Genomic DNA, 27,170 nt, shown 5'->3' with positions numbered 1-27,170 from the left:
CCCAGTTCCTGGGGAGGAACCCATCTACCGATGCACCAGCACTGACGCCCCCTCGGGGGGGATGTTGTAGTCCCTTCCCTGGAGGAAGGTCCAGCCCCTGCCTACCCGCAGGGCCACTGCTGTCTTTCAGTGACTTTCACACGCCACTTTTCTCCTTTGTCCTTACCTCAGTCTTTCAGGAGAAGAAGATCCTGCTAAGTGTCTTATTGAGTGACCACCCAGAGCTAAACTCAAATCTGCCCAGATGAGCTGACCACTAAGTTACAATTATCTATTCACATTCTCTGCATTTAAAGAGTCGCTTAACTGAATACAGTTCTACTTTAACAACACACAGCACACACGTGTGGCTCATGGACCGTGTCTGTTAGCCAATGAATGTGTTCTTTGCATATGTTTCTTTACAGTTGAACTATTATAAATGAGCTACAGCAATTCTCTAGTGAAATGAAGAAAGACCAGTAGTATTTTATTCACTTTTATACGCAAAAGTGCAAAAATACCTGATCATCTTATTCCTGGAAGACTTTTCATTTTAATTTTAAAGACTCTATGTTATTCATTAAGTGGGATTCAGTAAATGGGCTAGTTCTCTGCCAAGACACTGTAAGACAACTTATGTTTCTCTCATCCAGTTAGTATAAACCTTAAATCAGTATTTTTATCATAGTTCATAAGGTGGTTTTATTTTATTTATTTACTTTTTTTTTTTCCCCCATCACAAAACTACTCAACAGTGTGCTTGACACTCAGGGTGTTCAAGGGACATTTCATGCTCCCTGCCATTCACAGGGATTGTTATTGTTGAGTATTGTAATGGCCTCCTGAAAAATCAATTTAAATAGATTTATCACTCTTAGCTCCCTCATCTCTCTCTTCCTGGTCACTGTATGTGGCCGTGCTCAGAAAGGGACCATCTCTTCTCAGCCACTTCCTGGTTAATGATTAAGATGATCTATTATTAGTTTACAATTTGGGATTCCTCCCTGACCATTCTTGGGCATGATGCTTTTCTGTTCACTCAAGGCAGCCCCAGGCTGGTAGGTTGGCTGTCCAGAAAAAAGGGGGCCTAGGGCTTTCAAACTGGCTCAGCCATATAAGGTAGCCATATAAGGTAGTTTTAGAGTTGAATTTTTTTATTCTGTAGCAAGAGTTTATTTCACTGGAAAGATCCAAATATAGGTTTGTGTTCCCGGAGTCTTAAGATATTTGGTTTGGATTATTTTAGAGAATCTTATTCAATTTTATGTTAATATTTTACGCATATATTTATGTTAAACGAATATTCAAGTCAAAACACTACACTTGATACTGCCTTGGTATAGGTCAGATACTGTCATCCCAAATTCCATTACAATTAAAACTTTCTTAATTCTCAGCTGAGGGCACACTATTTTAAATATACTTGATAGAATAAAATTTCAGTCAACCAAAGACTGGAGTCATTGAATTAACATCTATCCCGATGGTATTTGGCTTGAATCTCACTGATGTTCTTGAGTCTCTTTTAATCACACTAACTTGGATCATTGAACAATCAAAGAACAGTTTAAAAATAGTTATATTTACAATTCTTCAGTCTAAAGAAAGACTGGGGTTGAACCAAAGCATCAGGCCCCTAAAAATGAAAAGGGAAAAGACAAAACATCTCGAAGGACTCTGCTGAACCGTATTTGAGCATGATCTAGCTGAATTCCAGCAAGCCAAGCCCCAGTTAATTTCATTGGGAGTTTCATTCATTAAGTGGGAAACTATCTCCATTTTTTTCCTCAAGTAGTATAAATTACCACTCTGCTGGCTACATGCCCAAGGCCCCCTTAGAGAAGAGGTTTTGTCATCTGTAAACACTATGGAAGAGTATAACATCCTCCTAAAAAATTATAATATTTTGTCTTTCATATTAAAATGATTTCCATTATAAGCCTTTGTTTTTTATAGATATTTCTTTTAAACTATTATGCTATGGAGTTAAAAGGAAACGTCAATTTCGCGAAGGACTGATGATTTATTACAGCTTGCAGATGCTAACTGAATATATAATTATGGCCCCGTTACGTTACTATTATTGGGTAATTTCTAATTCATATTTGTGCCATCGCGAAGGCTGATGGAAGGGCAGACTGCAGGAGTTATAGCTGGTCTCAGATGCCCAAAGATATAATTCTTATTAATGGGAAACATCAGGTATACCCATGGACGAGTGCAAGTATTGTTTTTAAAAAGCCTAATTTATCCCCAAATTGTAGTAACGCTTCAAAAATCAATTTATTTGCATACATTCAAATGTACTTTGAATGAGATCTGGTTCAAGTTCTCTGAGTATGTGATGATTAACATCAGTACTGCTGATTTGATGTGTTTGCTCACAGAATAGATGGTCTGCTTTATCCCCAGGACCATCGAATCTCTGTATAAGGAACTAGTGGAAGAAGGCTTACTGATCCAGGCTGTGAAAGTCAACCTCTCTGATTACATTGGTAAAGTACACAAAGAATAATGCATGTATGTGTCACGTATGTATGTCACCCCTTGGGTTTTGAGGACCCAACAGCCAGAAGTATGTTTCATCTGTGTTTTTGTCCAACCTAAAATCTGGCCCTTAGTGGCTTACAGTAAATGTTTGTTGGATTGAATTGATTTGAGTTCATTCTGTGCTGTGATCTTATGGGTCCAGCTCTCTCCCCTAATGTGGTAGAAGCAGGTTTCCAAACCTACTAGCAAGGTTCCCGGAGGCATTCTTTGTGGCTTAAGCTGAATTGAGGAAATGAGGAATTGTTCATGTGCTCTGGTTATCAAAATGCCCTAGGGGGCAGCCCCTGGTACTTCCAACACAGAGTCCTCACAGGAGAAATTCCTTCCAGAATTCCATCTAGGGGCCACCACAGGAGTAGTTGGGAGGAAAAAGAGGGCACATTTGCTATCACCATCTTCAGCTAATGTTTTTCTCTTAATTTTTAAAAAATACCATGAGGATCTGAAAACATATTTAAAGCTTAAAGTTCTTGATACTCCTACCACCCTAATGCAGATATCATTTTCACTTTCATACATCTACAGTCAACTGAGGACATTCGCCTACGTAACCACAAAAAGATAATCACACTCAGAAAATTTAACATTAATGTCGTACTGTTTCCACTAGGTAATATCTAGTTAATAATCAATTTTCCCGATAGTCCTAATAAATAACGTCCTTTGTAACTGTTTGTCTTTCTCAATCCCAAATGCAATCAGGGATCATGGATGTGATGGTCATATCTTCTTCGTCCCCTTTCATTCCTTTAATCAGCACCAATTTACAGGCTTTTCCAGTCCTTCACAACATTGACATTTTTAAAGAGTCTGAGCTGTTTTACAGACTCTCCTTCAACTGAATTGGTTTGATGGTTTGATGGTTTCCTCCTGACTTGATTCATGTTAAACATTTTTTACAGGAAAACTACAGGTAATATCGTGTCCTTCTCAGTCTTTCACATTGAGGGCACAAAAATGACGCTTTGTCCCATCACTAGTGATGTTAAGTTTAATCACTGGCGAAGGTGCTGTTCCACAGATTTCTCCATTGTAAAGCTCCATTTTCCCCTTTGTAATCAATGAATAATCTGTGGGGGATAGTTTGAGGCTCGGGAGATTCTGTTCCCAACCATCTTAAAGGTTTAGGCATCCGCCGATGACTTCTGCCTGCATCAATTTTTGCTATGGTGGTTGTAAAGTGGGAATATCCTATTTCTGTCTCCTCTTCTAGCAGGTACCATCGTTCTGGAGAGATTTCCCTCCCACCCTCCTTTTAAAATTGTTTTGGTATTAGAGTAGACACATGGATTCTCTCTTTTTAAAATTGTATTATAACCCATTTCCGAGTTATTCATTCCAGTGTTTACACTGACCCAGTTTTGGCCTGCAGGAGCAAAAAGGCTGACATTTTCCTTGGATCAAAAAATGATCACTTTAATCCCTTTGAAATAAAACCACATTTCCTTCTCAGGGGCTTGGAGGAGCATATTTCGTAATGGTGTAAGATTTTACCAGAAAATGTACTGGAATATCTGTTGGGTTTCTATTTATTTTATGTGTTTCTTATTCAAGTACTGCAGGGTTTTCTCCTGGATTGCCTTGATTATGTTCTGTTAATTCTGTTCATATGAAAAAATAACACTTTTAGCAGAACCCTACCTCTTTACTTACGATTGGGATCTCTGAGTGTTGTCTCTCTCCTTGTCTGGTTTCTTCCTTCATATCATGTCTTTGTTGCTTATCACTGAATTCCTAGTTTTTAGTACAGTGCCTAGCACATGGTAGAGTCTCAGAGAATTAATGGACATATTTCTCATCTTCTTACTAATTTCTTATCCATCTTGGACTTCCTCACTGACCTCTTTGTCAGTTTCCAGGCAGCATCTTGAAGATGCTTAAGGTCAAAGCAAATGAAATCAACCTCTTAAGAGTGACCTCAAACGTAAATGACCCAGTCTAGCAAAATCAGTCAAATCGCCACAAGGATTGGCTCCCTTTGGTCTTTTCCACGTTTGTCTTCTTTTTCCCGGTTGAGATCCTTAGCTTGAAAAGATGGCAGTGGATCTTCCCAGATCCCCACATAAAAATAGACAAAGCAACTAGATGGCGAAAGCAAACACCTGTGGACAACGTTAACACAAAAACGAAATAACCAAGTTTCCCCTCAAAGCCCAAAGTGCAAGCCATTGGGGACAAAAAAACAAAAGAACCCCAAAATAGCCAGCAAGCACTCACTGGAAAGCACAGCAGACCAGGGTAGTAATTGTAGCTGGAATTGAGAGGGGTTTGCCCACTTCAACAGCAGATGCGTGAAAATGGATAGAATCAGAAAGTATGAACGGGCGAGAACAGTCCAAGAGCGTCCTCTGGACGCTCTTGCAATTGACCCTTCCAAGACACGGCCTTATACTGAGAAGAAAGTCTTGGGAGTAGAATCACAATTGAATAGGAACAACAGAGATGAGGGAGAGAAAAGGTCCAGAATAAATTGGGGGAGGGGAACAGAACAAGGACATCTCAAAAAGCAAGCCACCATACTAATAACATATATGAAAACAACAGAAGAGGGGACTCTATGAAATTTAAAAAGCTACCCTGACCCAAACTATCTTCTAAACATACAGGAATATTAACTCATATAAATTTAAGCAATGGAAAATGTCAAGGTCAAAGCCCATGCCAGATGTCTATTAAAAAAGAAAGAATAAGGAGCAAAGTATCATCACAAAAAGACGTGCCCACAAAGCAGACATAACTGGAAGCTACTCTTTCAAACCAAGCTAATATACATTAAGAAAATCATAGAAGATATGTAAGAATACATAAAATGGAATTAGAAAAGTGCAGAAATGAGCTACACAAAATTCCAGGAATATTTTAAATAAAGGAGAAAAATCGTTTTAGGACAAAACTAAGTTACAATGAATACAAGAATGAATAAAGTCTACAAACCATGCTTTAAGAGAAATGAAATGTGAAAGACAGAAATTTTTTTTAAATAAAACTAGAAATGAAGAACAAGATTAAAAGGTTTCAAAAGAAAGTAACAAGTACTAAAGGTAGGCAAAGAAAATTCACATAGGCAGGCAAGATAATACACATCCCTGAAGAAGAAAACCAAAGCCAAGGAACAGAACAACTACTAAGAATTTTTATTCATGAAAAATTTCCTAAAACAGAAATGCAAACCGCATAATGAATGATCACACTTTGTATGTGAGAATATCAACTCCAATTGACCAACACCAAGATGTATTCTAATAAAAGTACCAGACTTTAAAGTAAAGGGGAAAACGAAACCTTGGGGCATTAACCCTCCTCCTTTTCCAGCCGGCCCAAAGCTGGACAAGCAGGGCAGGGTGGGTGTTGGCTGTGCCTCAGCAACTCCCCCTGCAGGTGGGGATGGAGCACAAACCCTCAGACTCAGAACGTGGCCGCATGGTTTGGACATTCTCCACAGCCCAGGAACCCTGTATTCACAGCCAGCCCGGCTCAGCAGTGCCGGGACACGAGTTGTCTGGGGGGCTTCCACTCTTTTCTAAACATCACTCAAATCCAAATACGCACTAGGATCACAGCAGTTAGGGCTGAAAGAGACTTGGAAGGCAGGAAACTCAAGTTCGAAATGTCTGGTTCCCCCCAGGCCCAGCCCCCAACTCCCCCCACCCCCAGTTTCTTGCTCTGTCCCTGTGCACCTGCCCAGCTCGGAGCACTGACCCTGTGCCCAGGAACCAGCTCCCGCCATAAGCTTGGGTATGCAAGAAATAGCACATTTCCTTATTCTTTAAATCACCATAACTTAGCATCACGAGGGCTAAACTGCCAAGGTTATTCAAATTCAATCCTTCTTACAAGCCTCCACCCCTGCCCCCAGGTACCATCAAGGTCCCCGATTCCCAAATGGTGCCCGGAGGCTGGGGAGAGATTCTGGGCACTGGCGCCCTCCAGAACCCCTTGGTGCCTGCAGGGGCCACTCATGCCTGCCTGGGGCCCTCTCTCAGCGAGGGGCTCTCTCCCCTGCTCCCTCGTCCTCCGTGCCACCAGGACACAGGGCTGATGCCCACCGACCAGAGACCCACTGACCAGCTGTCCCGCCCAGGCTGGGAATGTCTCCTCCCTCCTGCCTCTGAAGCTACCACCCTCTGGGTCGCTGGTCCTTTCTGTAATCTTTCTGTGCCTCAGTTTCCACAATTCTGAGGCTAATAACAGCAACGGCCTCACGAAATTGCTGTGACAATTTAATGAGAGAGGAAATGGAGCCCTCGAGGCGTGCTGGCACAGAGCTGGCTAGCTGTGTCCCCGTGTTGCTGCGGTGGTGATCTCACCCATCCTTCCGCGGGCTCAGGGTTTGCCAGCCAGAGGGCTTGTGACTTCCTGGTGCCTCCGTGCCCCTCCCTCCCTGTGCACATCGCAGAAGCACGAGGCACCTAGGTCGGCCACTGCTCCAGGGGAAAATACAGAGGGAGCAAACACAGCCAGTACTCCCCTAAATTACCTGGTCCTGCCTATGGTTCTGGAGCTGCTGCGTTCGGTGGGAACATTGACACCCAGGCCAGGGCTGGTGCTTCTCACTTTCTCCTTGGCATCCAGGGCCTGTCCTAAGAACAAGAAGATTCAACGGGTTCCCCAAAATCCCACCTTAGAAGATTTGACTTAGACATTACATGTGAAAAACATCGGAAGCTTCGGAATACCTGGGCCCCAGGGTGCATAATCTTGGCAGAGCTGTTGCAACAGAAAGTTAACCTGAGAAGTCTCTCTGTCGACCTCATTCTGGAAGCTGGTAGCCTGCATCCAACATACATTTTTATTGTATAAACAATTCAGGAACCTGGATTGTAACCACGTAGCATGCGTCACCCTGCTTGTCATCATCAGAAGATGCTCTGTGCAGCCCTGGCAGTGCCCGGGGCAGAGCTGGCATGTCCTGGTGCAGGTGGGAGGCCCCAAGTCCTACGAGCATCGTCTGCTGCACAGACTTGAGGCCTCCTGTGTTCTCTCACTCCTTTTCTTTGAGTAACTTTTTTAAGAGGCTGTTATTTTTTATCAATTGTTCTGTTCCTTATTCTCTTTTCAGTGCTGTGTGGGGTAGAATGGAAATGTTAGAAGCTGATTTCACCTTGATTTCTCAAATATTTTTATTTCTCCTTATTTTTTAAGTGTGCGCGTATGTTCCTTTTCTCTACAATTAGTTCCTCCTTCTGTGTTCATTTGCTAGGGCTGCTGTAACAAGTACCACAGTAGGGCAGCTTAAACAGCAGAAAATTACTCTCTCCCAGTTCTGGAGGCCAGAAGTCCAACGCCACGGTGTCAGCAGTGTTGGTTCCTTCTGGAGGCTCTGAGAAGGAATCTTTTGGCTGTAGCCTCAGAGCCTCTTCAAGCCCCCACCTCTGTCCTGCTCCCTGGACCTGTCAGTCCTCCCCTGCCGGGATGCTGAGCTGCCCTGGGGCTCACGTGGCCTAAACTGACCTCTTCCTCTCACCCCTCGTCTCGTCCATCCCTCGGTGGTTTGCTGGCAGTCGTTGGCGATCCTTGGCTTCTGCTGTATCACCCCATCTCTGCCTTCATCCTCACGTGAACTCCTCCCTGTGTGTGTGTCTGTGTCCAAACTCCCCCTTTTTATAAAGGACACCAGTCATATTGGATTAGGACCCACCCTAATAACCTCAGTTTAATTAATTACGTCTGCAATGATGCTATTTCCAAATAAGGTCACATTCTGAGATACTGGAGGTTAGGCTTTGACATACGGATTTTTAAGGGGACACAATCCTACCCATAACACAGTCCTGTTTCTTTTCCCGCTGTTGTCCTAGGTTTCCTTGCCCTTCTTCATGCTTTCTATCTCCAACACCTCTTCATCTGCTGCTTCCTTCTTCCCTCGCTCGTGGAAGACCTGGTGTCTGTGCAGGGAATCCTGAAGTCTCTAAATTCTGAATGAGTCCATGGGAAGGGCTTATGGCTTCCACGCTGGGCAATAGCAAAACGTAGTAACACACTTTCAGAATGAGTCTCCTCACTTGGCAAAGGGTCGTTCCTTCTATCAGAACCAACACCCACCAGTTCGACTTCCTTTGTCTAAGTAGGGACTAGAAAATATGGAGCATTTGGGAATTAACTTGGATTTACTTAAGCAGGAAAATGGGGTCACTTTTATGCCCCCCCTAATGTCATGTTTACAGCAATAAGTGCTGGATTTAACGGTGGCTGCAGGATCCCTTCCTGCTCTAGTGAAGGCGAAATGAACCGCTCTTCTATTTATTACCTGCTCATTAAAAAGCGTGCAGATCGGAAGCCATAATCGACGCTTTCATTATCACTCATTTCCCTCACCAAGACCATTGCCCTTGCCAAGGACTTTTTTTCATGCGGAGGCTTTGAAAGGCTGTGGCCCACAACAAAACAGCAATCATTATCTGGATTTTAACTCTCATTTCCTTAGCATTTGAAAATGCTTTAAAGCCCTTGATATTTTCAGGATTTCATAGACACCTACATGTATTTCTTCAGTGTTTTCATACACACATAAAGGCATTTGTTGTACATATGTAACATTGAAAGCTCTGCAAGATCCGTACTTGCTATGAAAAGAAAAAGTCAGGAAAAAAAATATCAAGAGATTGTGATTCGTTTTTCGAATATTTTTCCTTCAGATTCAGGTACAGATCAAGAGAGAATCACATGAGCATGTAAAAGTCCATCCTCATGACAAATGAAGGCAGCAAAACTAATTTTCGTGGTGACCTTATCTAAATTAGTTAGAAAATAACACTTCAGATTTATGACTAGTTACAATTAAGCTCTTTGATGCCTTCTAATTAAACCTGTAAAGATTTATTTCGATATTATTCCTTTGGTAATCCTTTAAAAATGATAAAAATGTTAATGAATATCACCCTCAAAAGGAGATATTTCTATTTATCCTAAATTAGACTCAGATCCTACCTTTCAAATGATTGCATTTCAGGTTCAGATTTACACGGCTTCAATACAAATTTCACATCCATCTTAAGTAAGTTATTTTTAAAGTTTGTGCAAATGTTAGACATAATCTCTTGGAACAGAAATTAAACCAAACCTGCCGTATTTTAGTTTACTTTGTATGTTCTTCATCTTAGAACTTTGCTCTTCACATATTCAACATCCGAAGGTTATTCTTTAAAATACTGGGAGGTTAGTATCATACTCAACATAATTCCCAGTTATTGTAGCGAGTATAGAAATGTTTTTGTGGCTGGACAGATTTTCTTCAAGCCTTTATCTGAGAAGTTCTTTATAATGACTCTCCATAATATGAGTGTATTTGCTCAGAAATGTTCAATTTGTATCCTATGTTAGTTTTGCAAGTGTCCAAATTATGCAACTCAGAGTAGCGTAGTTTCCCATTCATTTGTCCTCTATTTTTTTTCTCCCCAGGTGAGTACAGCTACTTGGGGACTACTCTTCGCCAGATGTCCACAGAACCCATGCCTTCCCTCCTGGATGTCCGACAGCTAATCACCCTGTACGGGATCCTGCCACTAGGTAAGGACTCCACTTGCCCCGTTGTGCCTTTGCTAGAAGCAGGTGTGTGTGCTCGTGTCTTCCTGGTCGTCATCAGTGTGCATTGCGGCTTACCTCTTCTACTGAGAATTGTGAGTGAGGGTCGTTCTGCTGGGCTAGAGCATCCTGGAGCACAGAAAGGTACCGCCCGGGAAGCACATCTGTAGTGCCTTTGAATGTCTGGTTAGCATTTTGAAGGTCCTGGAAGCTGTCATCTGGAGAGATGATAACCGAGGCAAGCACCTGCGATTCAAAGTGACCAAATTAGGGCTTCCCCGGTGGCGCAGTGGTTGAGAATCTGCCTGCCAATGCAGGGGACACGGGTTCGAGCCCTGGTCTGGGAAGATCCCACATGCCGCGGAGCAACTGGGCCCGTGAGCCACAACTACTGAGCCTGCGCGTCTGGAGCCTGTGCTCCACAACAAGAGAGGCCGCGATAGTGAGAGGCCCGCGCACCACGATGAAGAGTGGCCCCCACTTGCCACAACTAGAGAAAGCCCTCGCACAGAAACGAAGACCCAACACAGCCAAAAATAAATAATAAATAAATAATAAATAAATTTTTTAAAAAAAACAAAAAAACAAAGTGACCAAATTAGACAAAGGCTGAGGTTAGGCTTACCTGTTACACACAGGCTCTGTCACTGGGTCCTTAACAGAGCCGGCCCTTCGGGAGTCAGTGAAAGTGTATTTCTTGGATCTAAAGAATCAAGGCTCTGCCAGTTTCCACGGAGATTCAATCACGGTTGTTCAGACAGACGGACCAGAGTCTGCAGGAAAGTCGGGGCTCTCGGTAACAGATACCTGCCCCTCTCGTTCACTTTTTTTTATGTTTTCATGACTGCGTCACCTGGGGCAGGGGCAGGAACTCCAGCCAGGCCGTGCTCTGATGACCATTCTGAACTAGAAATCTCATTTTGTTTGTTTAATTTGCTTTAAAGTGAGATGGTAATCGTTTGGACACTTCTCATCTTATTCCACGTTGACTTAAATAAGAACTTAAACCTATTGGCAAGAAATAGTTCATTCTTCTTTCAACTTCATGTCAGAAGCAGTCCATAGAATAGGGGTCAACATAAATAAAATACATATATAACACAAATATATAATACTTGGGGATCAACATAATTTGGGGTCAACAAAATCAATATGCAATATTTAACGGGGTCCATGTAAATAAACAGATTAGCCCTCAAACTTCATCACAGAGTGAAGGAAGGCAGTAGAGCCGAGAACATCAAGAGGTGTCAAGATTGTAAGGGAACGCCTCACAAGTGAGCGTGTGGTGTGTCTGCATCCTCCGCTGGCAGATACGAGGTAATGGGTGTCGTGTCCAAGCTGACTTGAGGGTTCTGGAAGAAGCGTGCCTGGGAGGCATCCCACCCGGACCCTCCTTTTGTCAATGAGAAACCTGAAGTCTCCCTGGTGGCTGACGTCCCCAGGCCCCGGAGGCAGCGGGGCGTTTGTTCTCATGACCTGTTCACGAGTTTGCACTGTACAAACAAGTCAGACAGAGAAGTTCGCTCACATGGCAGCCTGCCAGGGCTTCGTCTGAATTTCATACGTCTAAACTGGTATCCGGTCACAAAAGGGAATGCGTTTGTTGGTCTGATTATCCAGGTAGCCACTGCCAGGACTAGCCAAGGCGGCCACTTGGAAGAGGGCACTGAGGACACACGGCAAGGCCACTTCCCACCCTGCCCGGCAGCAAAGCTTCCACCGGCCTCCAGGGTTCCAGGAGCCTCGGCCAGGGCTCCCAGGACGAGGTGTGAACTTTCAAAGCAGTAAGGGCAGTAAGGGAATGCCCAGGAAGCATCTGGTCAACATTCACCCTCTCACTGCCCCCCGCCCCGGAAATATCACTGTCCCCGCAGCGTGGAGGGAGAGAGGGAGGCGAGGGGGGAGGGCGCTCATGGTGCAGCAGATGCGTTTTATGTGCGGTTTCATCGCCCAGCAGAGGTGGCCATTGAGCAGCCCTCACGGATGAGTAAGCCTTTCCATGATGTTGAGGAACTTTCTCCAAGTCCGGGGTCAGAAGGGGCAGAGCTGGGCTTAGGACACGGAACACTGGCTTCCTCGTGACTCTTTAATCCTCCGAAAGTTGAAAAGGGTGAACGCACAAAAGCCTGGAAATTTCCTCTGTCTCTTAGCAATTCTAGGCAATTTTTAAAACTGCCCTTGAAAGGCGAGATGAGCAGCTAGAGCCATGGACGCCGTGGCAGATTTGTCCCCAGCGACTCCGCGGCCCCTCCCTGCCCTGCCGTCTGATGAGCTCTCCAGAGGCCAGCGAGGCCCCGGTGCAGAGGCCTTTCTGGACCCACCCTCTCCCCCTCTGCACGACGCTGGTGACCACCCCCTTCCTTCTGGAAAGTCACATCCCTGGGGTAGATGACGTGTCCGGGCCTCCCCCGCCTGTGCCCCTTCCCTCCTGCTGCCCCTCCCCCAGTTCTGTCCTCAGCGCTGTTCTCCCCTCCCTCCACCCCTTCAGGAACTCTCCTGGCCCCCAGGCTTCGGCCACCACTCTAACCCTCATCATCTTCCAAGGACCCCGACAGCTGGTACTACTCTCCGCCCCACCCCCTTGCTGACCCCAGCTACCTCGCCAGCCAGAATCATCTGCCCCCCCACCCAGGACCTGACCTTCCGCTCCAGGCTATGGTCACTGCGTCCCCCTACTTGCATCCTTCTCAGACGCCCCCTTCCACTCTGCCCGTTCTTCACCGGCCAGCCCAGACGCAGCCCCTCTCTCTGAAGTCTGGCCTGACTCACCCCCATGCACCCACCTCATCCCCGCAATGGGAAGTCCTTTCTTCCCTGAATCTCTGTCTCTCTCACGGATCTTAGCACGGATCTTTTCCTCCCCTTCTAGTTACTTCTTAAGTTTATCTCCCCCCGGCCATAAACTCTTTACAGCAAATCCTGTCTCTACCACATGCGCATCCCCAGTGGCCCCCAGCCGAGGCCACAGACTGAGCCTTCAGTATCCAGGTGATGAACGGGAGACGGGAAGAATGGCGTCTCTCTGCTGTTGTGGAAAATGAGTTCTGCTTCACCATAACACATTGCCATTTCCCACGCTAACCACAATGGAAGCGTGCCCGTTTAGCTTCATTTTAAAGAGAACTTGCTTAAAACTACTTTCCAAGTTTTTGTAGAGTGTAGTCGGTAACTATAAAAATTGTTCCTAATGATTAGATAAATTCCCTAAGTCTTGTCAATCACACAAGAAAAAAGAAAGAGAAGCACAATAATTAGAATGTTGATTTGTTTACAGCTGATCCAGAAGAGCCCAGCAGTTGACCAAAAGCAAACTAGTGCGATAGCCAATGTTCCAATCACAGCCTTCTACAGGATTTCATTCTGTTCACTCTCTAATTACTTACTGCCGACGTGTGCTCTGCTCGTGTTCAGGATGATGGAAGAAATCAAGCCCGAGTTCCAATCTGGGCTCGCAGGAGATGGGCAATGAGGTTGAGAGCACAGGGCAGGGACCTCTGAGGGACCTAATAATTCACGTCCTTTATTATCAAGGGTCAGGTTGACTCTGCCCCTACCGACAGACTAGAAACCAGGACAGACGAAACCAACAGGGACCTACTGCATAGCACAGGGAACTCTGCTCAATATTCTGTAATAACGTATACGAGAAAAGAACTTGGAAAAGAATAGGTACGTGTATATGTGTAACTGAATCACTTTGTTGTATGCCTGAAACCAACACAACATGGTTAATCAACTATACTCCAATATAAAGTAAAAATTAAGGAAAAAGAGCCAGGCTACTGCTGCCTGGATCTTGTTTTTTCCCCCGCATCTTCCCGTGCATCGCACATTCGTCTTCCCGAGCCTTCAAAGGGTGTAGTGCTGCTGAGAAGCAGAGAAACCCCCAGCCCCTTCCCCCAAAATGCCAGAGGTTAGTTACCGCAGGAATGTTCTCTAAAATTATGAGTGTGGGGGGAATGCTGGGGTGAGGGGTGAGAGAGAAGCAATGTATTGAACGCCCAAGGAGACCTGACAGCTCCACCTTGACATACAAATCAAAGGTGTCACGGAGCTGGCTGAGACAGGAGGCGTGCCCCTGGTGAGAAATGCCTTCCACACATCCATCACTGTTGCCGAGACTGGGGTCATGCCACGGAGTCATGGCCTTGAGGAGTCCCCGTCTAAGAACCACTTATTTTCTTGGCGGGATCTTAGAGCCTCTGCCTCTGCCTTTTTAGGTTCTGAAGCAGTGCATGAGAAAGCTCCTTCGGTGAAATCCCTGCTCTTGGCTGGTCCGTCTGGGGTGGGGAAGAAGTTGCTGGTCCATGCCATCTGTACCGAAACGGGAGCCAACCTCTTCAACTTGTCTGCAGCTAACATTGCCGGGAAATACCCGGGCAAAAATGGCCTCCAGATGATGCTACACGTCGTCCTCAAGGTATCTGTCACACTTCTTGATCTCTGGTTCTCGTCCTCCTTTCAAATTGCATTTTCAAATGCTGCAGTTAATCTCCTTAAGCCAGCTAGCACAGACCCTCACAGATCATTTCCTTAGGCAGACATGCACATCCCTCTTAAACTTCCCCATTGCATCCTCCTGTAAATTACTGTATTATTGCATCTGGCTGAGCATCCAACAACCAGACACAGCTTCTTCCTTTGCGTAAACGCCCTCCTGTGCCATTCAGATCAGCCTCCTTCTGCCACAGGAGTCCTTCCTGCAGTGTTCACAGGTCTCGTTAAAAATTCAATCCTTTTCCAGCCCACCTCCCTCTAATAATGGCATCAGATATTTGCATTTGGGGGTATTTTTTTTCTCACGTGGCATAAATTGAAGTCAGCTTCTCACACAGGAAGTAAAGGAGGAACCCACAGGAAGCTAAGCTGACCGCAGTAGTGCAGATATTCAATTACATCCCAGTGCCAGAGGATGCCACGTCCTCGAAGGTGCATACACAGCCCAGCACTGTGATCTTAGATAAGCTCTTCACCTCCCTGGGTCTCTGTTTTATCATCACTGAAATGAAGGAGTCAAACCAAATGATACTGTCAGCCTTAAAAGCAATGATTCTCTGATATAGTTTAGATGTAGATGATGATGGTGATGGATGATGAGGAAGATACATCGATGGATGGATGGATGGATAGTTAGATGATAGATAGATGGATAGATAGAGACACAATATACATATGTACACTTGAGGATTACCGAGTTTTAGAGCATTCTGATACTCTATATTTGATATTAAAACTTCACAGGATTTCATTTTCAGTTGTTTGAGTCCCTCAAGGTTGTCCTTAGGCTGTTCAGTTCATTTTGCTAGCATGCCCGATAAGCCAGCTTTTACTATATCAAAATGTACACAGAGCAAGGACTGTCCGGTACCTGGGGCTAGATGTTAGCTCTGCATCTGCTTTCAGGGGAGATGGTTACACACGAGCGTCCGCTCATAGAAATGGTTCCTTTTCCGTCTCCTAACAGCCCCAGGGAGGAAGTGATGGCAGCGGGGTTTCCTCTCCCAGCCACATGGACCCCACGCTGCACAAATTAGGACACCCCCCCCCTACTTTCGTCCCTGGCTTGTCCTGAAGGAATCCATGGAGAGAGAAGTTTGAGGAGCTGGGAGGCGAGAAGAAGAAGGAGGGTGGGGAATAAAGAGCGAGCATTAAGCTGTTTAATAGAGCGCCTCATACACGCTAAGTGCTCCATGTCTTGTGTCATTGTATTTAATCTTCACAGCAGCCCAGGGAAGAGTTCATTCTCATCCCCATTTTACAGATAAAGAAACTGGGGCTCTGAGAGGTTAAGTAACTTGCCCAAGGCCACCGAGATCAAGTGGCTGAGCAGGGTCCAAACCTAGACCCTTCTCTTCCTGACCCTCCTGCACTATTTTTATTAAGGTAAAATTTATATACAGTGACATGCACAGATCTGAAATATGCATTTTAAGTGTGAGCTTTGAAGAAACGGATACAGCTGTGTCACCACCATCTTCATGTGCTTTTTGGTCCTTGTATAACTTCTTTTTTGAAATGTCTGTTCAAGTCATTTGCCTACTCTTCACTGGACTGCTGGTCTTGAGATTTGGAAGGGTTCTTTATATATTCTGGTTACAAGTTCTTTGTGGGACACACATATTGCAAATGTTTCCTCCCATTCTCTGACTTGCTTTTCGTTTTCTAATTTTTTTGTTGTTTACTTGTCCTATCAATTACTGAGAGGGGGTATTAAAACCTCCAACTATGATTGTGAAATTCTTTATTTCTCCTTTTAGTTCTGTTGGGTTTTGCCTCACATATGCTGAAGCTCTGGTATGCATGAGATGTATCCACACTTAGGATGTGATGTCTTCCTGATGGCTTATTTTATCATTATGAAATGTCCCTTTTTGTCTCTAATAATACTCCCTATCTTGATGTCTACCCAGTCTGATATTAACGGTGCCACACCAGCTTTCTTTATACTCTTTTATTTTCAATGTCTTTATAGTTAAAATGCCTTTTTGTGGATAGCACATACTTGAGTCTTGCTTTCTTATCCAATCTGACAATATCTACCATTGAACTGGAGTGTTTGCTCCCTTTACAATTATTCACGTGGTTGAGTTAGGTCTCCCGTTTTGCTGTGTGTTCTCCATTTGTCCCATTTCTTTTTTATTCTTCCGTTTCTCCTTCTTTTGGGTAAACTCAGTACTTTTTATTACTTTATTTGAATTCCTCTATTGTCTTTTTAGCAATGACTCTTATTTTTCAGTGATTGCTCTACAAATTATGATAGTCATTTTTAACTTAACACTGTCTACATAGCATTAACATTGTACTATTTTCCTTAAAATGTGAGAATCTTACAATATAATCCATTTATTATCCCTTGTCCTTTATGATTTTATCATACATTTTACATCTAGAAATGCTGTCAACAACACAATAGAGTGTTATTATTTTTGCATTGAATAGTCATTTGTCTTTTAAAGAAATTCAGCAGAAAAGTTTAATATTTCATACTTACCCACACATTTACCATTTTCAGTGCTCTTCATTCCTTTCTGCCAATCCAGGTTTCCATTTGGTGTCATTTCCCTTTCAGCTGCAGAACTTCCTTTACATTTCTTTTAGTGCAGGTCTGCTGGCAACAAATTTTCTCAGCTTTCATTTTATTTTTAAATGTTTTTACATTGCCTCCATTTTTGAAGGATATTTTTGATGGATATAGAATTCTGGGTTGACACATTTTTCTTTCAGCACTTTAAAAATGTTATTACATTGTCTCTGTGACTGCATTATTTCTGATGAAAAGTTGTCAGAAATTCGAATTATTGATCTATTGTGTGTAATGTGTCAATATTCTCTGAATGGTTATAAGATTTTCACTTTATCTTTGTTTTCATTCACTTGGCTATAAGGTGTCTAGATATTTTTGTTTGTTCTTTGTACTTTAACTGCTTGTGGCTCACTGTGCTCATTGAAACTGTAAATACATGTTTTAAGCCAAATTTGGGAAATTTGAGCCATTATTTCCTCAAATATTTTTTCTGCCTCACTTTCTCTCCTTTCCTTCTGAGATATATATATATATATACACATACATACATACATACATACATACATACATACATTTATTTATTTATTTATTTATTTATTTATTTATTTATTTGACTGCTTCATATTGTTCCACAAGTCACTGAGGTTCTGTCTCTCTAGTTTCCACATTGGATAATTTCTATTAATCTACATTCAAGTTTACCTACCCTTTCTTCTACTATCTCCAATCTGCTATTAAACCTATCTTGTGGATTATTTTTTTGTGTTTCTGATATTTTGCTTTTCAGTTCTAGGATTTAAATTTGCTTATTCTTATAGGTCTTTATTTCTCTGTTGTAATTCTCCATCTGTTCATTCAATGTAGCTATCTTTTCTTTTAAGTCCTTGAACTCAGTAGTTGCCTTATAGTCCTTATCTGCTAATTCCAATACTGTGTCATACTGGGGTTTGTTTCTATTTGTTTTCTCTTGACTATGTGTCACATGTTTCTGTTTCCTCATATGATTAATAATTTTTTATTGTACATTAGACATTGTGGATGATACATTGTTGACACTCTGAAGCATGCTAGGCTTGGTTCTATCAGGCAGTTAAGTTGCTGGCTGATCAGCTTGAACTTGCAGAGGTTTTGTTTTCTATTTTGTTAGTGTGGGTCTATTTTGAGTTCACCCTTAGTCCTGGAACCTTGTCTTTACTTTGAGGTCTAAAAGGACAGCTTGAGGTGTTTACCAAGCTCTTTTAACTTGGCAGAAGCTAAGGTATGTGCTCAATTATTTTAGTTTTCCAGCTGTTGCTTTCCACTGAGCTTCTTGGAATCTTCCCCCATGCGTGCACACTTGCAAGGTTACCCAAGAATTTGAAGATGAGCTGGAATTTGAAGCCCAGCAACCTGATTTGTGGCCTCTGTGTACTTAACCACCAAGCTCAAAGCACTAAGTTCTTCAGAGGAAAAGTAAGAGAAACCCCTCCTCTTGCCCAAAAGAACACCTAAATGCACTTATTCTAAACGCTGAATTTTGTTGACATTGTCAAGTAACCAACAGAAGCACATGAGTATAAAAATATTGGCATTTCGTGAGCATCTATATATCACAGACCTTACACTTCTCTCTGTTTTAACTCATTCACTCCTCACAACAACCTTATGAGGTGGGCACTATTGTTATCCCCATTTTGCTGATCAGAAAACTGAGGTACAGAGCATTTAAGTGACTTTCCTGGGTTGCAATGCCGTGACGTGAGCCTGGTCAGTCTAGGTGCAGAGGCTCCAGGTCTAACAGCTGCATTATTCAGCCTCTGACTTAAGCCGCTCTTCTCCAGCCACCAAATGGCTCAGTCGCTCAGACTCCAGGACAGAGCCAAGGACATGATCATGATGTTCTCACTCTCAAGAAATTATTTGCTCCTGCCACTGAGAGGTCTGTCTTGATATATCAGTCAAGCTATCTTTGCATTAATTAGAATCACTGCAGACTGACATTAGGTGGACCACAAAATGCTGGATGTCAGATTATCAACATGCGGAATAGTACATACATCCACCTAGGCCACTCCACGTTGGAGAGCCTGACACACACCTCGTTAAGCTTCACCTTTACTGTGTATATAGCTGATTAATGAAAGACCAAGAGGTCTCTGGAGTGGAAGTCATTCAATTAAAGATCACGTACAGTGAGCCTCTGTGTCCTGGCAGGACTGACGGAGCAGCTATCTGCATTGCAAAGAGGTATTTGCCTTTAATTAACCAAAGGAAAGTGGGATTTTATGGCTGCGCTGGTGAATCAGTGGCAGGAAGCTCCAGTGCGGTCCTGTTATGTGGGCCGGGGCTGCAGCAGCTTGAGGGCAGCAAAATATGGATCTGAGAGGCATTTGCTGGAGAAGGTGAAATAACAGAAGGGCCCAATTCCTCATCACGTCTTCTTATAAAGAATTCCTCTGACTGAATTAATCTCGGCAGAGCAAAGAATGCAACGCCTAGGAAACACCATAATTTCACTTCTGGCTGGAGGCGTCTGCTTTGCCCACAACACCCCGTGCACGTGAAAACATGCTGGCGAAACAAGTTTCTGATCTGTTTCCCAAGCACAAGTTCAAATCTGTTTTGTTCTCATTATTTTGGGAGGGTTCTTTTATTTTACACGCGGTAACTCTAATGCATTCCTTTAAGAAATGCCTTTACCGTACCAGTTAACAAATGTTATTTAAAATTCTCTCGTCTAGTAAAGCTATATGTGGAAAGGAATATACGTCTATTTAGCTAGGAAATATTAGAAATACATCTAACAGGGCTTCCCTGGTGGCGCAGTGGTTGAGAATCTGCCTGCTAATGCAGGGGACACGGGTTCGAGCCCTGGTCTGGGAAGATCCCACATGCCACGGAGCAACTAGGCCCGTGTGCCACAACTACTGAGCCTGCACGTCTGGAGCCTGTGCCCCGCAGCGGGAGGGGCCGCGATAGTGAAAGGCCCGCGCACCGCGATGAAGAGCGGTCCCCGCACCGCGATGAAGAGTGGCCCCCACTTGCCGCAACTAGAGAAAGCCCTCGCACGAACCGAAGACCCAACACAGCCAAAAATAAATAAATAAATAAATAAATAGCTATAAAATTTAAAAAAAAAAACAAAAAAAAAACAATAAACATTGTTAAAAAAAAAAAAGAAATACATCTAACAATTAAGAAACACGGGATAAATGATTAATATTTAATAGGTGTTTTGCAGACAAAAGAAGTTATCAAGGCAGGGTGCCAGCCTCCTCAGGTGTTTATGATGGTCAAGCAGGGGATGGAGAAGCAGGGAAGACTCGTTGTCTGGCCAGAAGTTTTATACACACTTTCCCTTTTCATTGCCCCAATCCCTGATGAGGCAGGAATTAATGTCTCCATTTTACAGACCAGAAAACTGAGGCTCAGAATGCTTAATTCAACCAAAAATACAAGAGAACTAAGGGGCTGGCATCTGGATTTAAGCCTATATCTGACTCCAGAGCCATCACCTGGCCCCCAGCTGGCCTCTGGGAGAGTGAAGGCTGTGTCGTGCCCGGCCCTGTGAAAGCTATGCCCTCGTGGTGGCCCGAGCGCAAGGCCATTCCTGGGCCAGAGTGTCAGCTTACCCTTTTCAGCGTGAGACATTTCAGCGTGAGAAGGTGAAGAAACTGGAGGCTGTAGCGTCCCGTTGGCAGTTCCCGCGGCACCCCACGCCCTCCCGATTTCCCCCTTCCCTGACCCTCCAGACCGCCCCTGAGAAGGCGGAGGGGAGGCCAGCAGCACCCCGGAGAGCAGGACAGAGCAGAGCATCCTAATCCTGAGCTCTGGGTCCTGGGGGAGATGGTCCCTCCCTCCCTGGGGTCCTGGCTTCCTCCCTTTCCTCCTTTGTCAGAGGTCTGGCCGCTGAGGGCTGGACTCAGAGGGGAGACCTAAGAGAGCAGGGCTCATGAGGCCGCCCAGCCGGTGTCTGGGCCACGTGGCCCGCACTGGCCTGCGAATCCGGACAAAAGGGAGCTGAGATGCTGCTCGTGTCTCAGCACCACCCACCAGGGCTCCATGCTGGGCTCACAGCCAACGGCCCGTGGCAGCTGGCCAAGGGATTTTGCCCAGATGTGCTGGTGTAAACAGCTGGCCCAGGAGTCAGCAGATGGGGAGCCCAGGCAATTACATCTCTGTAGCTCATGGAGACTTGTACTCCTGGTTAATAACCCAGACAAAGACATCGTGGCTATCCGTGGATGATCTTTAAAAAAAACACACAGATGTACAGTAAGTGTAATAAATATGTCAGTCCCGCCTTTTCAAGGTGAAATTCAGTAAGGGTAAAGCAGAGACCTACACCTGACCCCCCAAAACAGAGCTGCTCAAATGAGAGAGGGGGTAAGAGAGGAGGGGGAGAGGAGAGGGAAACAGAGAAACAGAATTTAGCCGCTTTCGTGCAGCCTCAGGTGTGGCAATAAAGGAACTGGGGGCTGCTGCCCGTGAGCCCTGAGTGGGCTGCTATCAGAAAGCTGGGTCCCCTCCCGCTGGGTCGTGTGGACGGTTTCAGGTTGAAGAAGGGAGCGCACGTAGGCAGCAAAACCTTTTTTTTTTACTACAGACTTTCCATTTTAGAGCGGTTTCAGGTTCACAGCAAAACCGAGCGGCAGTCAGAGCATCCACACGTCCCCACAGAGGATGGGCGGCCGGGTCGGGGGGGTGGGGGGAAGGGCGGGTCCCGACCCCGGATGCCCCGGGCGCCACCTGCAGGGAGGTGTGTGCAGACGCGCTGTGGGCTGTACGGCACATAAGCATGGCTGCATCTGCTCTTGTTCCGTGGTGGATTATGGGGACGGGGCCCATGTCACAGGCATTAAAGAATTTTTAACCAGTCTGGAAACGCTTAGAGCGGGGAGTGCCCTACATGTGGCTAAAAGGTGCATGAGGAGGGTGACCATGGCCTTGCACCCAGGCGTTAACCCCTGTGCTTCCCAAAGTTGGCACAGGGTCAGGGCGGGTGGGCGGGAATCCATTCGTTCTAATGGATTAGCTGGGAGTAGGCTGGGAAGAGGGGGTCCCAGGGGAAAGTCTGGATGATCTATAAGCGTGACACCTGTCGCCATCCAGACACCATCCCCTCAAATTCCACCTGATCATCAGCAATGGTACCAGTGGGTCCCTGGCACCAGCGCTGACCTGGTTCCCCCATGTCCCCTTTCCCAGTCCATCAGCTGTGCCTCCCTCCTGGTCCTCTCCTCTGCCTCAGTTTACCTTCCTTTCCGTACAGGGTCAGCCCAGCCGGGCTGCTGACTCTAATGCACCTCTGCTCTTCCTGTGATTGTCATTCACGGTTTGTCCCAACTCACAGCCAGCAAGGACTTGAAGTAACTCCTACAATCACATAAAAGATAATGCAAGGAAATAGAAATTTTGAAAATATAATTCGTAAATAATGGAAACAGAGAACAAAATGTCTTCACATATTAAATGGAAACAGAATCCGAGTGACTGTAGTTCAGAAAGCTAAGACCCCCCCCCCAATAACCGCCCCCCAGCTCCTCCCCAGCATGGCAGCACCTCGCTGACGGCTGCCTCACTGCCTAGCAGCTCCCATTCAGACACAGGAGGCCACACACCCTGCAGGCAGGGACCATGCTTCCCAGACGTCCCTGCCTGTCACCACAGACGCTCAGCAAAATCTGTGTGGGTTGGATAGACGGAAGGGCGTACGGACAGATGGATAGGTGGATGGATGGTCCTTTTCCGTTTGGTAAATAAACTAAGACACAACCACTGAAAAACGGAGCTGGGTTTTCCTGGGGTTCTCTATGGCAAACAAAATAGGACCCTTTCAGAAAGAATTTCCAAAGCTTCCAAGGGTCATTTGGGCAGATCTAATTAGTAATTCAAGCGTGCCAAACACAAACTGGTTTTCATTGTTGAGCCATTATATCCCAACCAAGAGAATCTAATTCCGATGGCGGATGTTTGACAGCATTTCTTTGGAGAACACAAAAGATCAAATCCATAAAACTCACATGGATGGAGAAGTAACTGTTTGCTAGACCTTCCCAGAATTTGAAAAAGCACATTTTGGTTGAAATGCATCTTTATTCCGGAATTGATATTCAATAGGACTGCAGAGCCCTCTACTGGCGGCTGAAATAAACTATCCCCTGTAACTTCTGGAAAGTTCCATTACGAATTAATTACATTTAATTGCCCATGACCTCAAACTATCTGTGGGTAATTTAAACAAAGCCTTTTCATTGCTAAGTGAAAATTAAAATAGCAAAGGATACCATTTTTCATTAACAAATTGGCAAAGAGTTTTTTATGGTTAATACTTGTTGAGGAGAAGAGAGTAGAAAAACAGATCCACTTATTTGTGGCTGGAGAGAGTGTGAACAGAGGGCCTCCAGGAGGGCAGGTGGACCACACGGGTGAGAATGTGAAGAGCTGGCAGACCCTCCGACCGACTAGCTTCATGGACCCAAAAGCACCCATCTAAGTGCTGTTTGGTTTAGCAAGAAGGAGGAAAGCCATCCAAATGTTAAAAAAAAACAGGGGTTAGATCAATAAATGATGAGACCCCTTGCTAAAATGATGTTGGAGAAATAAATTTCGTGCGAAGTGAACAAGAATATAAAGCAGTGTGTGACGAACAGTCTCGTGCTTGCAAGTATAGATATTGAGAAAGGTCTGTAAAAACAGGAAAGGTCTGATGAGTTGCCCTCAGTGAAGGGGGCAGAGGGTGTTTATGCCTGTCTGAATATGTATTCTGAAATTTTTCCTAACCAATGCTGCTTTTGCATGACAATAAGAAAGGACTGGGACTTCCCTGGTGGCACAGTGGATAAGACTCTGCGCTCCCAATGCTGGGAGCCCGGGTTCGATCCCTGCTCAGGGAACTAGATCCCACATGCATGCCGCAACTAAGAGTTCGCGTGCCGCAACTGAGGAGCACATGTGCTGCAACTAAGGAGCCTGCCTGCCACAACTAAGACCCCATGTAACCAAATAAATTAATAAATAAATATTAAAAAAAAAAAAAAGAAAGGACTGTATTTCCGGGGCACACGTTTTCAAAGCTCAGCCTTGCCTGCCTGATGCCTCCGTGGATGTTCCTTGACTCTCCAGCACCTGCCTGGCCCACAGGCATCCTTCCCCTCCCCGTGGCTGTGAAGCAGGGAAGGCATCTCCCGTGAAGGTCATCCTCTCCCGCCTTACCTCCCCACCCAATGCCATCTCTAAATTCTGCCAATGTTTCCTGTCTCTGTCCCATGTGCTCCTCAGCTCCCTGTCACCTGGCTTCTGTCCCCTCCACACCCTGCCAAGGCCACCAGTGACCTCCTGGTTGCCAGACCCTTGGGCCAGCACTGGCCGCCGTCGCCCACCCCTCACTGCCCTCCACCTTCCCTGGGCTGCAGGACAGCTCCCTCTTCTGTGCCCCTTTGTTCTCTCGGGGGCTTCTCTTCCTTCTCTCCTCCATCAACGTCTTCACCCTGTGGTCCCCACTCCGCAGCCCTGGTCTGGCTTCCTCCCCTCTCCCTCTTTCCTTGGGAATCCCCTCCATCCATTCCCATGGCTCTGCTGCCATCCTCAGAGCCCTTTCCAGCCCCCCACCTCCCTCCTGCTCCCCAGACCCAGCAGTCCTCCCGCCTGGACGTCCAGCTGCCCTGGGGCTCCCCTGGCCTAACCTGACCTCATCCTTTCATCGAGTCCCCTTGTTGGATTCCTGGGCCATCGTCCTCCTATTCTCCAGGCCTCCCAGCGTTGGAGACCCCCTACTTCCTCATCCCTCACCCAACCATCACCAGGTCTGGCAGATCCTAAATGCCCCTCACATCCGTCTCCTGCCCTCCCCGCCACTCCTCTGCCCCAGATCTCACCTCCTCTTCCTCCAAAAGCCTCCGAACCCTCTCCCTGCCTCCAGCCTCACCTCTCACCACGCCATCTGTACACACACCCCCATCTCCTTCCCAGTCTCCGGGGAGCAGTCATGCTTCACACCCTACCAGAGAGATTTTCCTCTAACACAACCAGCATCAAAGGTCACGATTCAAGACCCTTACAGACTCTCCACAGCTTCCAGGGTAGAAGCAAACTCCGTAGCACGGCCAAGGCCTTTGTGACACCTTCCAGAATGACCCCGAGCAGCCCCATGCGGGCACACCTAGCCCTGCACCTTGGCTCCTGTCCTGAGCATGGCAGATGCATCCCCTTCTTCAGGCTCTGGGACCTTTTGGAAACCATTGGAAGGTCTGTCTCCTTTAACCCTCGTCTGCAGTCTCCATTTCTACTTACCCCCTCATCCACTTCTCCCTCTTTCTGTCATCGGTGGTCCTTGCTGACACCCTATTTTCCTTGCGCCCCCCTCCCAGCTGCACATCTGCCCTCCCCTTCTATCGGTGGGCTCCTTGAAGTCAGCGACCCCAGCACCTACCCCAGTGCCCTGCACATCAAAGCCCCTCTATCAATGTTGTGAATGAAAAATGAGAGAATGGCTTTCATTCTACATGCTGGACCCAAAATAATAAAACCAGACTTTCTTCCCCATGACAGCCTTTCAACTATTTGAAATCAGCTCACTTGCCCCCTTGAGTCTTCTTTTCCCCAAGGAAAAGAGCCTCAGCTCCTTCCATTCTTCCTGGTGGGAGAGGTGTTCGGCCTGGGAGGGCCCAGCTTTCTGTACCCCTCTTCTCTGCCCAGAACTGACCAAGGTCACCAGACGTCCCCTGACCAGGCACGCCACCGAGGAAGGTCAGGGAAATAGAGATTCATGCTCTGGAGGACAAGACAGTGATGGTCTTAGAGCCCTTCTTCCTGTTAGAGTGAAAGGTGATAGAGGAGGACACGGGCCAAGGGTAAGGAGATGCTTTGGAATAGGCATCTTCTCTCCATGGCAACGTGGGAACCTGCTGCCTGGATGATAGTGCTGGCCTGGGGGTGTCGGGCCGACCCAGGGCTTACTCTGGGCTCCACATTTCTCTGTGCCGGGGGAGGAGGGGATTTTACGGACTTCTTTCTCCGCCTCGGCACCTTATGTGTAAAGGGGAGTCGGGTGGGACACGCTTGCCTCCGCATGGGGTACATGGAAAGGGAGTAGCAGTGGCGTCCTAGATCTCAAGGCAATTTGCAAATGACCATTCTTTGTATTGTTATCATCAAAGAACTCGCTTGGGAAGTGTTTTCTGCTCATTTGATAATCACTGAGCCCTTCCAAACCATGTGGCCACCCAGGCCCTCTGCACAGCCCTGGGAACCCCAGAGCAGGTGACAGTCCTGAGGAAGGAATTCCTTCACAGGTGCGTGTTAGAAACACAGGAAGTGTGGAATTCCCCCACCGCTCAGAGAGAGCGCTCAAGTTCAGGGAACAATCCTTAGCGTTCCCATTCAATGGAATGGTGTGGCCAGGTTTTCAGAACAACTTTAAATAAGGTGCGAGAAATAAGACTGCTGCTTTCAAAGTTATCCCAAACTAATAAGATGCCTGTGTGTCAAGTCCATCTAGGTAGCTTACCTTGTTAAAAGCAGAAAGAGAAAAGGAACGCTGGAATACTTGGTACTCACATCTGCAATTTCCATTAAGAACAGCTGGATCTAGAGAAAAGAGGCACACAAATAAGAGCCATGGAAGATCCGGTGTTTGCCAGATGGACACAGGAGAGGCCGGTCTGCTGCCTCGGTGAGCGCACGAGTCAGCCTGAGACAGGAGACAGCTGCTTATGTGAAAACTGTGTTTCCATTGGTTTCCGTTCTAAAGCTAAGATTTTCAAGAGGGATTGAAAAGAATCAGAGTTTTGCCTTTGCTATTATAAAGTATCTTTTTTCAGAGAAGCTGAAAACCTTTTATGTACAGTATCTCATTTTCTTATTTTCTTTGGGGGCTGGAAGCAGGGAAGCTTTTGACTTAAACCCAAAATAGCTTTTAGTGGCACAGTGGTTCCTTGGAGCCTGCCCCTCTGACACTTGAGTGGGTCCCTCTGACTGCAGTGGGCAAGACAGCTGGAAAGAAGTCGGGGGTTAAAGTCAGGAGCTGAGAGAATGGATGCACTGATGTGGTTGAAGGAGATTAGGAGGGGGGATGGATAGACTTGAGGATGGTTAGACGGGGAGGTGGGGC

At 45.7% G+C, this 27,170-nt stretch overlaps 1 protein-coding gene across 1 annotated transcript in view; it reads left to right on the top strand.

Moving 5' to 3' along the window:
* Positions 1–27,170, top strand: part of IQCA1 (IQ motif containing with AAA domain 1) — a 171,894-nt gene that overhangs the window by 118,165 nt on the left and 26,559 nt on the right. The window contains exons 13-15 of the mRNA XM_007184769.2: positions 2,395–2,477; positions 9,931–10,038; positions 14,277–14,476. Coding sequence (XP_007184831.2) covers positions 2,395–2,477; positions 9,931–10,038; positions 14,277–14,476 — 391 coding nt within the window. The remainder of the gene's footprint in view (positions 1–2,394; positions 2,478–9,930; positions 10,039–14,276; positions 14,477–27,170) is intronic.

The sequence above is a fragment of the Balaenoptera acutorostrata genome, chromosome 8 (assembly GCF_949987535.1).
Source record: "Balaenoptera acutorostrata chromosome 8, mBalAcu1.1, whole genome shotgun sequence".
NCBI lineage: Eukaryota > Metazoa > Chordata > Mammalia > Artiodactyla > Balaenopteridae > Balaenoptera > Balaenoptera acutorostrata.
Note: the sequence above shows the minus strand (reverse complement) of the source record. Positions and strands in the feature narration are given on the sequence as shown.